We start from the raw sequence: 14,680 nt of genomic DNA, 5'->3' as shown, positions 1-14,680 counted from the left end.
AATTTTTTAATCTAGAATGGAGCTTCTTAAACTGTGAGTCACGACCCCCATGGGGGTTGCAGGACCTGCAGCAGGGGTCACCAAAAATTTCAGCAGTTGTGGTATTTCTTTAACTTATTACAATAATTTTGCAATTACCAAATGTTTTTACACAATGTACCTGCAAATAGATAAAACAATACAGACAAAGAAAAAATGAAAACGTTTCAGCGTATTCTTTTTATAATATAAACATTCATTTGACTTCCTTTGCACATGATGCTGTCATTTCGTCTGTTACTTATTTAAAATTTCACATTGTTCTATGTCTTAAATTTAGAAATTAAAGTTAATGACCTAAAACTGCAATAGTATATTACAGTACAAATGGAAAAAGTTATGGTTTCACTCACGCATGTGTCGGATTTGAGCAATGCTTATGGGGTCCCACAAAATTCTTGTAAATGTTATGGGTTTCTGGGGTCATGAAAAAAATCTCAGTAATAAAAAAAGAGTCAAGACTGAAAAAAGTTTAAGATGCTCTGATCTAGAATATTCTACAAATAAATAAAAAATAACAAAACAAAATTTAATTTAAACAGGTGGCATGAAGAATATTCTATGCATAAATAAAAAATAACAATAAAGAAAGGGAAATTCAATCTAAACAGGTGGCATACTATTGCAAATATCATTCAATATTATAAAAAAAATTAGTTTTTAAATATAACTGACAGAAAATAAATTCTATCAAATATGACTCTAAAAGTCGAAACTCTAAAAGGCGACTTTTAGAGTTTCTATCAAATAAAACTCTAAAAGGCGAGCAGAGCCCCCCTGACGTTTATTTCTGCATTTACAATGCCCCACAATCATTCCACAGTTTGGGTATGGCATCCAGTTTCAAGGTCTACAAAATTATAATTCAAAGTGAAATGTGCATATCTAACATTCCTCTTTCTTATATCCTTTCAGCAGTCTGAAAATATAATGCTGCCATCCGTGATGTTTTCCTGAATTGCTGTCATCAGCGTTGTAGCACAACGATCGGAAAAGGCGACCAGAAAACATTATTTGCTTTTCCATCATAAACCCCCAAATATCTATTATTCCAGAAGAGCACATCCAAAGCTGATTTTTTCTTTTTGTGAAAAGACTTTGCTGTATTTCTACGATTTTGTTGGCTCCAAAGATTTCATTTTTTTACGAGATATTAAAATATTTGCACATAACTCCCTCAAGTAGTTATTCCAATCTACTCTCTTATTATGGCTGATTTCTAACTGAAGTTGGCAAAATTTAGTTGACATCAATTCCTGACACTACAGATAGATAAAACGAACAGGATTGAGGAAAGAAAGATGCCAACCTTCACACCATGTTTTGGCTCTCAATCCTTTTTTTACACTTTGAGTCAAAAGTTAACTTCATCAAATAATTTTGAGAACAAAGTCAATTGCTATAAATTATTTCTTTGTCCTAAAAGAATCTTATAGCAGCCTCTACACCATTAGGTAATTTCCTGTGTAGAGCATTGCACTTTAAAAAAAAAAAAAAGAAGAAGAAGAAGAGTGAAATATGCCACCCCCCCCCAAAAAAAAAGTGTGATGATATTTAAAACAAAAACTGGAAATCCTGAGCCACAATATTTCAAACGTTATATACTCGAGCCTCGATATTTGACATGCTCTTGTGGCATTGTCTTCTTTAAATTTTATATTAATTTTTTACTGATGCCGCTCTAACAGAATAGTACCTTCTTGAAACTATCTCTCAAATTGCCCTGATAATTTTGGACATAGATAACGAAGTTTAAATGCATTGTTGAAAATTCTCAAAACCACTTCTTGAATCATTTTGATAATTCTGGACATACATAACCTATTGCTAATAAATCTAGTAGCTTATGCCTGGCTATAAAAACACTTCATCGAGCACATATTCCATCTGTCTATCAGCTGAACTCTTCAACCTGTTTAATTTTTAGCTGATTTTAAAATACATAGCAAATCCAAACTAATGATACAAAGAGAAAACAATAATTAATTAATTTCGCAAATGCAGATATAGTATGAACGTGTAACTCTTCATATTTCCATGGACATGCACAGATGTTTGATGTGAAAACCTTTTTTAACACGGCAGATGTCTGCATAATAATTTAGTTCCTAAGATCTAGCCAATGGAGGACGTGTCAGACGTACACGATGATAGAAAATTAGGAAGACAAAAAATATCAGTGGATTAAAAGAAGAGTAATGCTGGCATCCAGTAGAGTAGGGGCAACCAGTGCAGCTGCAGAGTGGCAGTACTAAGAGGTGAAAAATGTTAGATATGCCAGGCAGCAAAATGCCTCTAACCTAGTGCAATATTTACCCGCAACTTTAGCTTAGTGCAGCAAAGTGCCTCTTACCTACTGCGAGGTAGAAAGAAGATCATCAAACAAGAAATTGAAAAATACAAGAAAATATCACAAGCTAAAGAGATTTTACCAATATCAATATGCCAATTTCGAAAGAAACTTTGGAGAAGAGAGACATTTGTGTTGTGTTGATCCCTAATTGCTTGAAGCAATGTTATTAATATAAAGATTTGATGATTAAGGTGAAAGATCTCTAACTGGAATAACAATATTTGATAAAATGGGAATTAAAACATTTTGACTAAAATTTAAATCCTTGTCAAACCAGTGGTTCTTCACATAAGTGTTCATTAAGCATATTATAGTGAATGGTTGTGAAATCTGTGAAGCAATTGTATGTCTAACTTGCTTATGAATAGGAGATTAATTTTGAAGGAGTTCTGCAGAAAATTGTGACAAGTCTCCTAACCAAGTAAAAGGCTGAAGGTTCACTCCACCAAAAATAAAATCATCGTAAAATTCTTCCACAGATTAAAAGAACTCTATATGGATTGCTAGGCAAAAAGGTTTCTTCAGCAGTTACTCACGCCATTCAAGGACCGAATAAAAGTAGTACCCTACAACAAACAGCAAATCTTCCAGGTGGATCACAACTGTTGTGAACAATGGGAACACACAATAATGTAAGCAGATACAGCCTGATGCAAAATTAACTTGGGAGAAAAAATATTAGGGAGAGTAATAAAATGAAAATATTAGCATTTCATTTTAGATTAACTTCGTATTAGTGTATTTCAATGACCTGTTCAAAAAGTAACATAACTGAAATAGTAATTACCAGAAATGGAATTATTTGTAATTTTATGTATTTATTGCTCTGACAATAAGTCAGCAGTGAACAGATTGAAATCTATCACATTTTTACATACATGATATCAGAATTTAAATTAGCGATTCATAAATAAATGTGGCACTGTATGATTTCTATTTCAATCTGTATTAAAAAGTTAAACTATATTTATTTAAAACAAGTCGTATTTCAGATGGCAAAGGATTTCAAGTAGCTTGTTAGCTGCAGTTTTGCCATGTCTGTTATATATATTACTAGCCATTAAAATTGCTACAAGTGGAAAGAGAGCAAACAGCAGAATTTTATTTACTGTACATAACAGTATAATGGGAAAACGACATGATTAAATTTTCAGGTTGTTTGGGGTACTCAGAATCAGAATGCAGAATTCAGTACACACATCTGCCATCTCTGGCAACAAGAATGGCTGTAATCCAGCTGGGAATGCTAGAGCTCATCAATTATAGTGACTGGCATGCCATTCACTCGACAACCCATGACTAGATTAACTTCGTATTAGTGTATTTCAATGACCTGTTCAAAAAGTAACATAACTGAAATAGTAATTACCAGAAATGGAATTATTTGTAATTTTATGTATTTATTGCTCTGACAATAAGTCAGCAGTGAACAGATTGAAATCTATCACATTTTTACATACATGATATCAGAATTTAAATTAGCGATTCATAAATAAATGTGGCACTGTATGATTTCTATTTCAATCTGTATTAAAAAGTTAAACTATATTTATTTAAAACAAGTCGTATTTCAGATGGCAAAGGATTTCAAGTAGCTTGTTAGCTGCAGTTTTGCCATGTCTGTTATATATATTACTAGCCATTAAAATTGCTACAAGTGGAAAGAGAGCAAACAGCAGAATTTTATTTACTGTACATAACAGTATAATGGGAAAACGACATGATTAAATTTTCAGGTTGTTTGGGGTACTCAGAATCAGAATGCAGAATTCAGTACACACATCTGCCATCTCTGGCAACAAGAATGGCTGTAATCCAGCTGGGAATGCTAGAGCTCATCAATTATAGTGACTGGCATGCCATTCACTCGACAACCCATGACTAGATTAACTTCGTATTAGTGTATTTCAATGACCTGTTCAAAAAGTAACATAACTGAAATAGTAATTACCAGAAATGGAATTATTTGTAATTTTATGTATTTATTGCTCTGACAATAAGTCAGCAGTGAACAGATTGAAATCTATCACATTTTTACATACATGATATCAGAATTTAAATTAGCGATTCATAAATAAATGTGGCACTGTATGATTTCTATTTCAATCTGTATTAAAAAGTTAAACTATATTTATTTAAAACAAGTCGTATTTCAGATGGCAAAGGATTTCAAGTAGCTTGTTAGCTGCAGTTTTGCCATGTCTGTTATATATATTACTAGCCATTAAAATTGCTACAAGTGGAAAGAGAGCAAACAGCAGAATTTTATTTACTGTACATAACAGTATAATGGGAAAACGACATGATTAAATTTTCAGGTTGTTTGGGGTACTCAGAATCAGAATGCAGAATTCAGTACACACATCTGCCATCTCTGGCAACAAGAATGGCTGTAATCCAGCTGGGAATGCTAGAGCTCATCAATTATAGTGACTGGCATGCCATTCACTCGACAACCCATGACTAGATTAACTTCGTATTAGTGTATTTCAATGACCTGTTCAAAAAGTAACATAACTGAAATAGTAATTACCAGAAATGGAATTATTTGTAATTTTATGTATTTATTGCTCTGACAATAAGTCAGCAGTGAACAGATTGAAATCTATCACATTTTTACATACATGATATCAGAATTTAAATTAGCGATTCATAAATAAATGTGGCACTGTATGATTTCTATTTCAATCTGTATTAAAAAGTTAAACTATATTTATTTAAAACAAGTCGTATTTCAGATGGCAAAGGATTTCAAGTAGCTTGTTAGCTGCAGTTTTGCCATGTCTGTTATATATATTACTAGCCATTAAAATTGCTACAAGTGGAAAGAGAGCAAACAGCAGAATTTTATTTACTGTACATAACAGTATAATGGGAAAACGACATGATTAAATTTTCAGGTTGTTTGGGGTACTCAGAATCAGAATGCAGAATTCAGTACACACATCTGCCATCTCTGGCAACAAGAATGGCTGTAATCCAGCTGGGAATGCTAGAGCTCATCAATTATAGTGACTGGCATGCCATTCACTCGACAACCCATGACTAGATTAACTTCGTATTAGTGTATTTCAATGACCTGTTCAAAAAGTAACATAACTGAAATAGTAATTACCAGAAATGGAATTATTTGTAATTTTATGTATTTATTGCTCTGACAATAAGTCAGCAGTGAACAGATTGAAATCTATCACATTTTTACATACATGATATCAGAATTTAAATTAGCGATTCATAAATAAATGTGGCACTGTATGATTTCTATTTCAATCTGTATTAAAAAGTTAAACTATATTTATTTAAAACAAGTCGTATTTCAGATGGCAAAGGATTTCAAGTAGCTTGTTAGCTGCAGTTTTGCCATGTCTGTTATATATATTACTAGCCATTAAAATTGCTACAAGTGGAAAGAGAGCAAACAGCAGAATTTTATTTACTGTACATAACAGTATAATGGGAAAACGACATGATTAAATTTTCAGGTTGTTTGGGGTACTCAGAATCAGAATGCAGAATTCAGTACACACATCTGCCATCTCTGGCAACAAGAATGGCTGTAATCCAGCTGGGAATGCTAGAGCTCATCAATTATAGTGACTGGCATGCCATTCACTCGACAACCCATGACTAGATTAACTTCGTATTAGTGTATTTCAATGACCTGTTCAAAAAGTAACATAACTGAAATAGTAATTACCAGAAATGGAATTATTTGTAATTTTATGTATTTATTGCTCTGACAATAAGTCAGCAGTGAACAGATTGAAATCTATCACATTTTTACATACATGATATCAGAATTTAAATTAGCGATTCATAAATAAATGTGGCACTGTATGATTTCTATTTCAATCTGTATTAAAAAGTTAAACTATATTTATTTAAAACAAGTCGTATTTCAGATGGCAAAGGATTTCAAGTAGCTTGTTAGCTGCAGTTTTGCCATGTCTGTTATATATATTACTAGCCATTAAAATTGCTACAAGTGGAAAGAGAGCAAACAGCAGAATTTTATTTACTGTACATAACAGTATAATGGGAAAACGACATGATTAAATTTTCAGGTTGTTTGGGGTACTCAGAATCAGAATGCAGAATTCAGTACACACATCTGCCATCTCTGGCAACAAGAATGGCTGTAATCCAGCTGGGAATGCTAGAGCTCATCAATTATAGTGACTGGCATGCCATTCACTCGACAACCCATGACTAGATTAACTTCGTATTAGTGTATTTCAATGACCTGTTCAAAAAGTAACATAACTGAAATAGTAATTACCAGAAATGGAATTATTTGTAATTTTATGTATTTATTGCTCTGACAATAAGTCAGCAGTGAACAGATTGAAATCTATCACATTTTTACATACATGATATCAGAATTTAAATTAGCGATTCATAAATAAATGTGGCACTGTATGATTTCTATTTCAATCTGTATTAAAAAGTTAAACTATATTTATTTAAAACAAGTCGTATTTCAGATGGCAAAGGATTTCAAGTAGCTTGTTAGCTGCAGTTTTGCCATGTCTGTTATATATATTACTAGCCATTAAAATTGCTACAAGTGGAAAGAGAGCAAACAGCAGAATTTTATTTACTGTACATAACAGTATAATGGGAAAACGACATGATTAAATTTTCAGGTTGTTTGGGGTACTCAGAATCAGAATGCAGAATTCAGTACACACATCTGCCATCTCTGGCAACAAGAATGGCTGTAATCCAGCTGGGAATGCTAGAGCTCATCAATTATAGTGACTGGCATGCCATTCACTCGACAACCCATGACTAGATGTTCTTAATAAACAACAGACCTGAAGAACATGCTGGCCAAAGTAACAGCTGAACACCCTCTGTATCAAGCAAGGTCAGAATAGCACAAGCAACATGCAGTCATGCATTACCTAGTTGAAAGATGATATCACACAGGCTTTAAAGATAAAGTATGGCCATGGGCCTTAACACTTCAGAAATGTAATGGTTGCTGTGGCTGAGATGGGTACCCAATGGCATTCCATACCATCTTGGCAAATGCTGGACATGTACGATAATAACGGGCATTGTTCTGCTGGCACTGAAGGCGTGTCTTTTTCTGCTGCAGTAACAAGGGAAGACACAACAATAGTCACCAAGCCTGAGAGTCTAAGGTGTTGCAGAAATCCTCCCACTGTCAGAGCAAACACTGATCCTGCACACAACCAAGTTCCTGACTAATAATACATGATGTGGTTGTACAATCCCTGAAGGCTGAAAGGACATATCTGTCTTCTTAGGTTTTAGTGGCTTTAAGCTACTGAGATCCTGTATTCAGTCTGTATTTCCATTTCATATTTGCACAGCAGTGATGGGATCCTGACCAGCATGAGCAGCAGTGTCACAGAACGATAAACCTCAGTGCCGATAGGCTATAATCATGCCATGGCCAAACTCCGACGCATATCGGTAGAAGTTTCTCCTTCTTACACAAGGCATAACGTGACCTTTACATAAACAAGCTATGTTCAAATGCAATTTCCAAATGAGAGACCCACAATGAAATCTTCACATTTATAAACAATGTAGCTGGCATTACTCATACCTGCTTCAAGTGCATATGTTGGAATCCATATCCCAGCATGTAGTACCTTTCATACAAATCTGAAATTTGTTGCATGTCGCATTCATGGTGTAGCAATTTTAATGGCTAGTAGTGTATTTGTAAAAGTTTTTTAAGGGAAATGTACTTAAAGTATGTGAATAAATTTGCAGTTCATTGACATATATAGCAATTTATCATTTCACCTATTATTTATAAAATTACTACTCAGAAAATAAATGCAGAAAATACAGGGTGATTATGATTAAACAAAGAATATGCAAAAGAATTTTGTTCTAATCAACCAAATGTCTGGTTGTAACAAAAGTTTCTACCAAAAAACGTTCTTAATAGATTTAAGGAAAAAAAACATGAAAACAGTACCTTTAGCGCATGTAGTAATCACCACCCAAATCTATGATTTTCTAACAGATCAACCACATTTCGGATGTCCTCTGCAGAATAGAAGATAGCACCAGCAAAATATAGCTGCAGGTGAGAAAAAAGGTAAAAGTCCGAAGGAGTGATATCAGAGTTGTGTGGTGGGTGTAGAAAAAGATCCCATTCCCCAAAAAGATCACACAGAGTCCAGCTGGTAAATGCAGACACATGTGGTCTTGCATTATCTTGATGGAACATTACCTTTTTACGTCAGAACTCAGTTCGACGTTTTTCCTTGATAGCAGCGTCAGCAAGGACTAGCTTCTCGCTGTATACTTTACTGTTGAGGGTTTTACTTTTTCCCAGATACTCTTTGTGGTTTATACCATGGAAATCCCGCCAAGTACAAAGCATGATCTTTTTGTTAGTTTAATTGCACTTTGTGATACTGCTGACGGGCTCACCGGGTGCACACCAACCCCCTTTTTGGCCTTTATTGTTGAAGTAAATCCACTTTTCATCATAAGTGATGATCTGGTCCAGAATTTTCTCCTTTCATCAATATTTGATTAGTGAAGAAGTGAAGATTAATGAAGGCCCGAACACAACTGTCCCTATCTGCTTGAGCCAGCTCATACGACAGCCAGTGATTGAACTTGTATGTCACGTTTATGCAATGCACAGTGCGACTAATGGACATGGCACTCCTTAGCTAGCTCACGAGTGGTTGTATATCGATCTCCTTTCACAAGTTCTTGGGCATGGGCTTCATCAACATTAGTAGGCCGGCTAGAGTGCTCTGCTCCTTGAATGTTATAATCCTTGTTTTTGAACTTTCGGTACCAAACCTTCAGTGTCATATGATACAACATTAGTACCTAAAGCGGTATACATGATTCTGTAGCTGACATTTTACAACAGAACTGTAAGGACGTGATGGTTCTAATCTGGTAGCATGATAGTTCCATTTCAGCACCATGTACTTAATGAGAACAATACTTTCTTACAAATTTCACCACAAAGTGTTCTAAATCAAGTCTGTTTCTTTCAAATGCCAAAAATCATTTAACAAAATATGATTAAACATGCCAATGCAAACTGTTTGTACAAACGATATTTGGAGTGGCGGGAAACTTTCGTTAAAACCTGATAGAATGAAATTTAATGTACAACCTATTCAGATTAAGGGAGGAAAATGTAGTTAAAAGTATGTCACCAGATTAAGCAAATTAGGTGAAACTTTTTTTTATCCAGAAAAATCAACACTGGTCATTGTCAGAAATAATTTCCAAACAAGTCCAAACAAGAGTCCATCATGTCCAAACAAGAGTGATTCCAGAAGAAACATGGAATTTTAGTTAAAATTCTCTATTAGAATGACAGTAATGTTGAAGCCACATTCTAAACATATTCTCATACAAAAATTTTGAGGAAAGAATCCATGATAATAAATTCTGCAGAAAAACACGGTTAAATATTTGAAGCAAATGGTGACCTTAGTATGTCTCCAGGAAAGGATAATGTCCAAATAAAGTGATTGTTATTAATAAAGTCAATATTGTAGTGCCTGACAAAGCTGCTAGCGCTGCAAATGCTTAAGCAGTGGTGCAGAATTGTCTGTTTCTTGATTTATACATAAGATTTTTGCAAACAATTTTTAAAGTTCTATCCCTACAAAATTAAAATTATCTAACAACTGATATCTCCAGAGAATCCAGATAAAATAGAAGACAGGTGGACATCAGATAGCCTGAGAACATATGAGGTTTATTCCAGGGTTCGTACACATTTCTGCACATGGAAATTAAGAACTTTTAAGGACTTTTAAGGACCATTAATGAAAAAAATTAAGGACCTATGAGCAAATGGGAACTGAATAAATTCAATTAAAAATATTATCTACACCTGAATTTTATTTTTGTAATACCATAAATATTTTGTATACCTAAAAATAAAATAGATCTCTAAGTAGTCTGCATTATTACTAAACATGAATTAATTAACATAATTATTAATAAGTTTGAGAATAAAATAAACTTTATGAAATGTATTAAGTAGCATTAAATATTTTACACTTATAACAGATGGACATATTTGAAAGAAGATAAGTGACATTTACATTTTACTCACAGTTAGCTTTGTGTTGAATTTTTTAAATATCTCATTTTGTCACGTGCTTGGTCAGTCTAGAGGTTGAGTAAATAGCAGGTAGATTTTTATGTCAAACGGCATAGGTTAAAATGAAAAGTAAGATCATAATCAGCATGATTCAGAACAAAAGACTGAATGCTATTACTGATGCTGCTTGTCTAGAGAAAGACCTGCTCATTAGAACAAACCTGAAAGGCCTTATGTAGGTTCACAAGTATTGAAAGTTAGTCGGGCTCTGTTTGATGCAGTTAGTGTCGTAGCTTCGTGTAGAGTTTCAGGGGCTGTAACCCAGTTAATATACTTTAAGGTTCCAATAAGCCATTAAAGCACCAGAGGTTATAAGTTGTTTTGTATTATTTTAAGTCTCACTAGATGCAAAGAATAAGTTTTACTTGAATTTTTACATTTTTGTGTTTTATCTTGCGACCACAGTGAGTATTAATGAAAGGCAATAACTCGCTTTAACACATAGAGATAATTTTTAAGGGTAAGCAGTTAGTTATAAATAATTAAATTAGGTAATTAGATAACCTTAGTCATTATGGATTTACAAGGCCACAATTAAAATTTATTTTTTAACAATATTTGTTAAAAAAATCTCTTAAAATCAAAATCTAATCAAATTTCACAGTTTAAAATACATGTAATTTATAAAATTGATTCTTAAACGATATTAGGATAATTACACATTAAAAGCTACAAAACATTTATGTTTTGTAACAACAACACTCAATAAAATATTTATCTGTCATTTTAATTTGAAGCTTTCCTAAACATTTTGGCTAGTTCATATCAATTTTCTTCTCTTTAAGCATCTTTTCTAACAATTAGAGATTTGTCTCAAAATGCAAGCCAATGCTCTTGCTAGTTTCTGCATCAACATAATTGCTTTATCTCCTAACTCGTCAACCTCTCCACAATGTACCTATGCGGGTTTACTTGATGTGGTAAAAGTTAAATAGTCGAAAATCCCCAACTGATATGAAGCAAACTATCGCTATGTCTGAAAATAACTAAAATATCAGACAAAGGTTTAAATAAGCCTCTTATATAAAAAGAACTTAGAATACAAAGGCATGTTCTGATGCTAACAAAATCATTTACAGCTCACGGTGATGTAATTAAGGACTAGTGGTCAAAGATTATACAATTTAATTTTAATTTAATCTGCCTCAGTAGCTCTATCATATGAGGAAACAGAAATGGGAAATTATAGTAAAGGCTGAAATCAAAGACAATTGGGTAATTTACATAATAATAACTGCATGTTTTTTTGTATTTATTATTTGTACTTTCTTCAACACGTTTCCTTTTCATTTTAGAATTTTGGGATTTAATTAAAGATTTCCGTTATTCTAAAAAACATGAAATGCATTTAGAAAACGGCTTATTTTATTTCTTTATTAATATGAAAATTCAGAAGAAATATATATAGTAAAGGCCGGTTACAGAGCCGTTGTGGCAGAATTTTTAGAATTTAGTAACACACCAAACAACAAAATCTAGAAATGGCAAAACTTTTAGAATTTAGACAGGCATTGGAAGCAGAATTTAGAAAGGCACTATGCAGTCGAATTTAGGATCCACAGAGATTGCATCAAATGGGAAAATGTGTATGATGCATAGCTCTGTGTATAATGCATTAAAACATATTAGATAGATCTTTTTCAATTTTTTTATTAATAAAAAAAATCCCTTTCTATAATGCCTGCCCACGTGACAAGATTAGAAGCATTTTTGATATTTTCCATGCTTGTGTCAGTGAAAAGTAGAGAAAATAAAGGGAAGATAAACATGTTACGAAAATGATTCCAGTATCAGGAGTAAAACATTCAAATATTATGTTTTCATTGTTCTTCCAGACGTTCTCCAAAAAGTAAGAAATTCATCGAAAACTTTCAGTAAAATACATCCATTACATGTTGATACAATGGAGACATTTCTCATTTTGTCTCATATTTCTCGAATCGTATACTTCTAGAATCGTGGGTCTATAAATCTTGCCTTCAAATCCTTCTAAACTTTCCAAGATGCAGTGTCTAAAATACTAAAGAAATATTATCCCTACCAACTCAGTAACAGCAAAAAGCCAGAAATATTTTGGAAAAAAAAGGAGGGAAAAAGTGTAAAGTTAATTTTATATAGAAAATTCTGAGAATTTTGAATATTCTGAGACAATTACATGGGAAAAACTTTTACTATGAAAAAATTAAAAAGAAGATATTTTTAACTAATTACACAGCTAATTTTGCTTTTGCTAAGAGCCATTTCGTAAATTGTGCTTTATAGCATTATACCTTCTTTATTTTGCAGAGTCAAAATATTGTATAATAAGTTGCCAAAATGAAACTTTTTAATATGACAGTGAAAATTAAAAATGTTTTACTTTAATGTTACTTTTTAAATATAATTTCAATATATTACCATTATTTTAATGAAATTTATTAAAGTTAGGATGTTTTAAAAAAATCGTCCAAAAATTCTCAGATCTCGGAATTAAAAATTTTCTATAGAAACTGATCTTAAAATCGTCAAAACGTTGATAAGTCACCAAATTTAGGACTATTTAATAAAAGAATTCACATCTCCAAAAGCAAAAAGTTGTTTAAGAGCTCTTTATTAGAAAAAGTGAATTTCGAAATGTTTATATCTCACTTCTTGCTTAGAAACTCGAGTATCCCATCAAGTAGTTTAGAAATAGAAACAAACCCATAAACCCATTCAAAAGATAACCATATATGCCAGTGAAACGCTGAAAATATTTCACACTCAAAATGGCAATTGTAAAAAGAGACAGAAATTTCAGATGATTAAAATTAAGGACCTTCTGCTGATTTTGGCCAAACTTAAGGACCAAAAATCGATTCCAAAAAATCTAAGGATTTTTAAGGACTCTTAAGGACCGTACGAACCCTGTATTCAGCTCAGGTGAACATGTGACTTAGTGCATCATTAGGCAATTTAACAACAATTCTTACATGAAATTAATATTACATTCAGCACATATTGTCACTTTCAACTGTTGGATCATTCAAGATTACACAAAAAGCTCTTGTAAGCATGTAAACATTATAGTTGACTCCTGGAACAGCCCATTATTACAAATCTACAAAAACAGGATCTTTCCTATCTGGAAAGTACCTTTCTAAGGCAAGATGGAGATGTGAAATTATATTCACATCAGATTAACTTATATCAGATAGCACTCATTTGCTTTCAGGGAGCTCAGCATATGCAAAGAAACTCTATCACCACAACTCCATCCCTGTGACTTCTGGTTCTAGGATTTATTGACAGATCATGTTTTAACAGAATTGGGTGCTTCTGTGGCACAGCTGAAGGATAGCACATAATGATATATTTCTGAACTCCTGAAATGCTATATGCAGAAGTTAATAACTTGAACTTATAATTCCAAAATGTGGTAAACAATGCAGGATCTCACAATGAGTACATAACTTTGTAATTTTATTCTTATAATAAAATTTCATTTATTTTAATTACAATTCATGCATACCAAATTTGGTTCACATCAGTTGATAAGAACTTTCTCTACATGTCTATGAGTACCATTAGTATAATCATACACATTCAGTATAACAATTTGAAATTTCAAATGATATATGAAATGAAATAAAACTACAAAGAAAGAGAACAGATTATTTCTAGAAATTTATAAAGTTCAATATGAAACCACATACTTACTTGCACAATTTACAAACCATACCATACATTTCGCGTTTTAAGCAACTTATCACCAAAACTTCCATAATTTTCTCTCTTTTCAGCATTAAGATGTCGCAAAGTCTAAATAAATAAAAATAAAATGTTTATCATTCAAAACTCATTGAAGACAATATTTCATTCTTTATGCACTTTTAAGGAAGCTGAGCTTATAAATTCGCACAGAAAGCATTATCTTTAAATGTGTTTCACTCATTAAAATAATTGATTGATTTTGCGAAAATCACTGTGATGTTAATTCCCACTTCAATAAATTTGCTGTCTCTCCCTGTTTTTTTTTTTATTTTTCATTACTATTTTTCAACATCTTTTGATTCACTCTATCAAAAAATATGTTTTATTTAATGAAATTAATCTAGCAAATATATTAATCTTAAAATAAAGCAAATGTTTAAATAATGGCATAAAGATGTAAAGTTAAAACTTAGTTTTAC

At 32.5% G+C, this 14,680-nt stretch overlaps 1 protein-coding gene across 2 annotated transcripts in view; it reads right to left on the bottom strand.

Moving 5' to 3' along the window:
- The window catches only part of rod (kinetochore component rough deal), a 328,458-nt gene that overhangs the window by 96,170 nt on the left and 217,608 nt on the right, over positions 1-14,680 (bottom strand). For both annotated transcript variants that reach the window (XR_015041682.1, XM_085818707.1), the window contains exon 33: positions 14,208-14,309. Coding sequence is in view for 1 of the 2 variants with exons in the window: in XM_085818707.1 (XP_085674833.1) it covers positions 14,208-14,309 (102 nt within the window). In the remaining variant the exon portion in view is untranslated. The remainder of the gene's footprint in view (positions 1-14,207; positions 14,310-14,680) is intronic.

The sequence above is a fragment of the Stegodyphus dumicola genome, chromosome 6 (genome assembly GCF_044657685.1).
Source record: "Stegodyphus dumicola isolate Sdum_Otavi_A_Nest chromosome 6, ASM4465768v1".
In the NCBI taxonomy this organism is placed as follows: domain Eukaryota; kingdom Metazoa; phylum Arthropoda; class Arachnida; order Araneae; family Eresidae; genus Stegodyphus; species Stegodyphus dumicola.
Note: the sequence above shows the minus strand (reverse complement) of the source record. Positions and strands in the feature narration are given on the sequence as shown.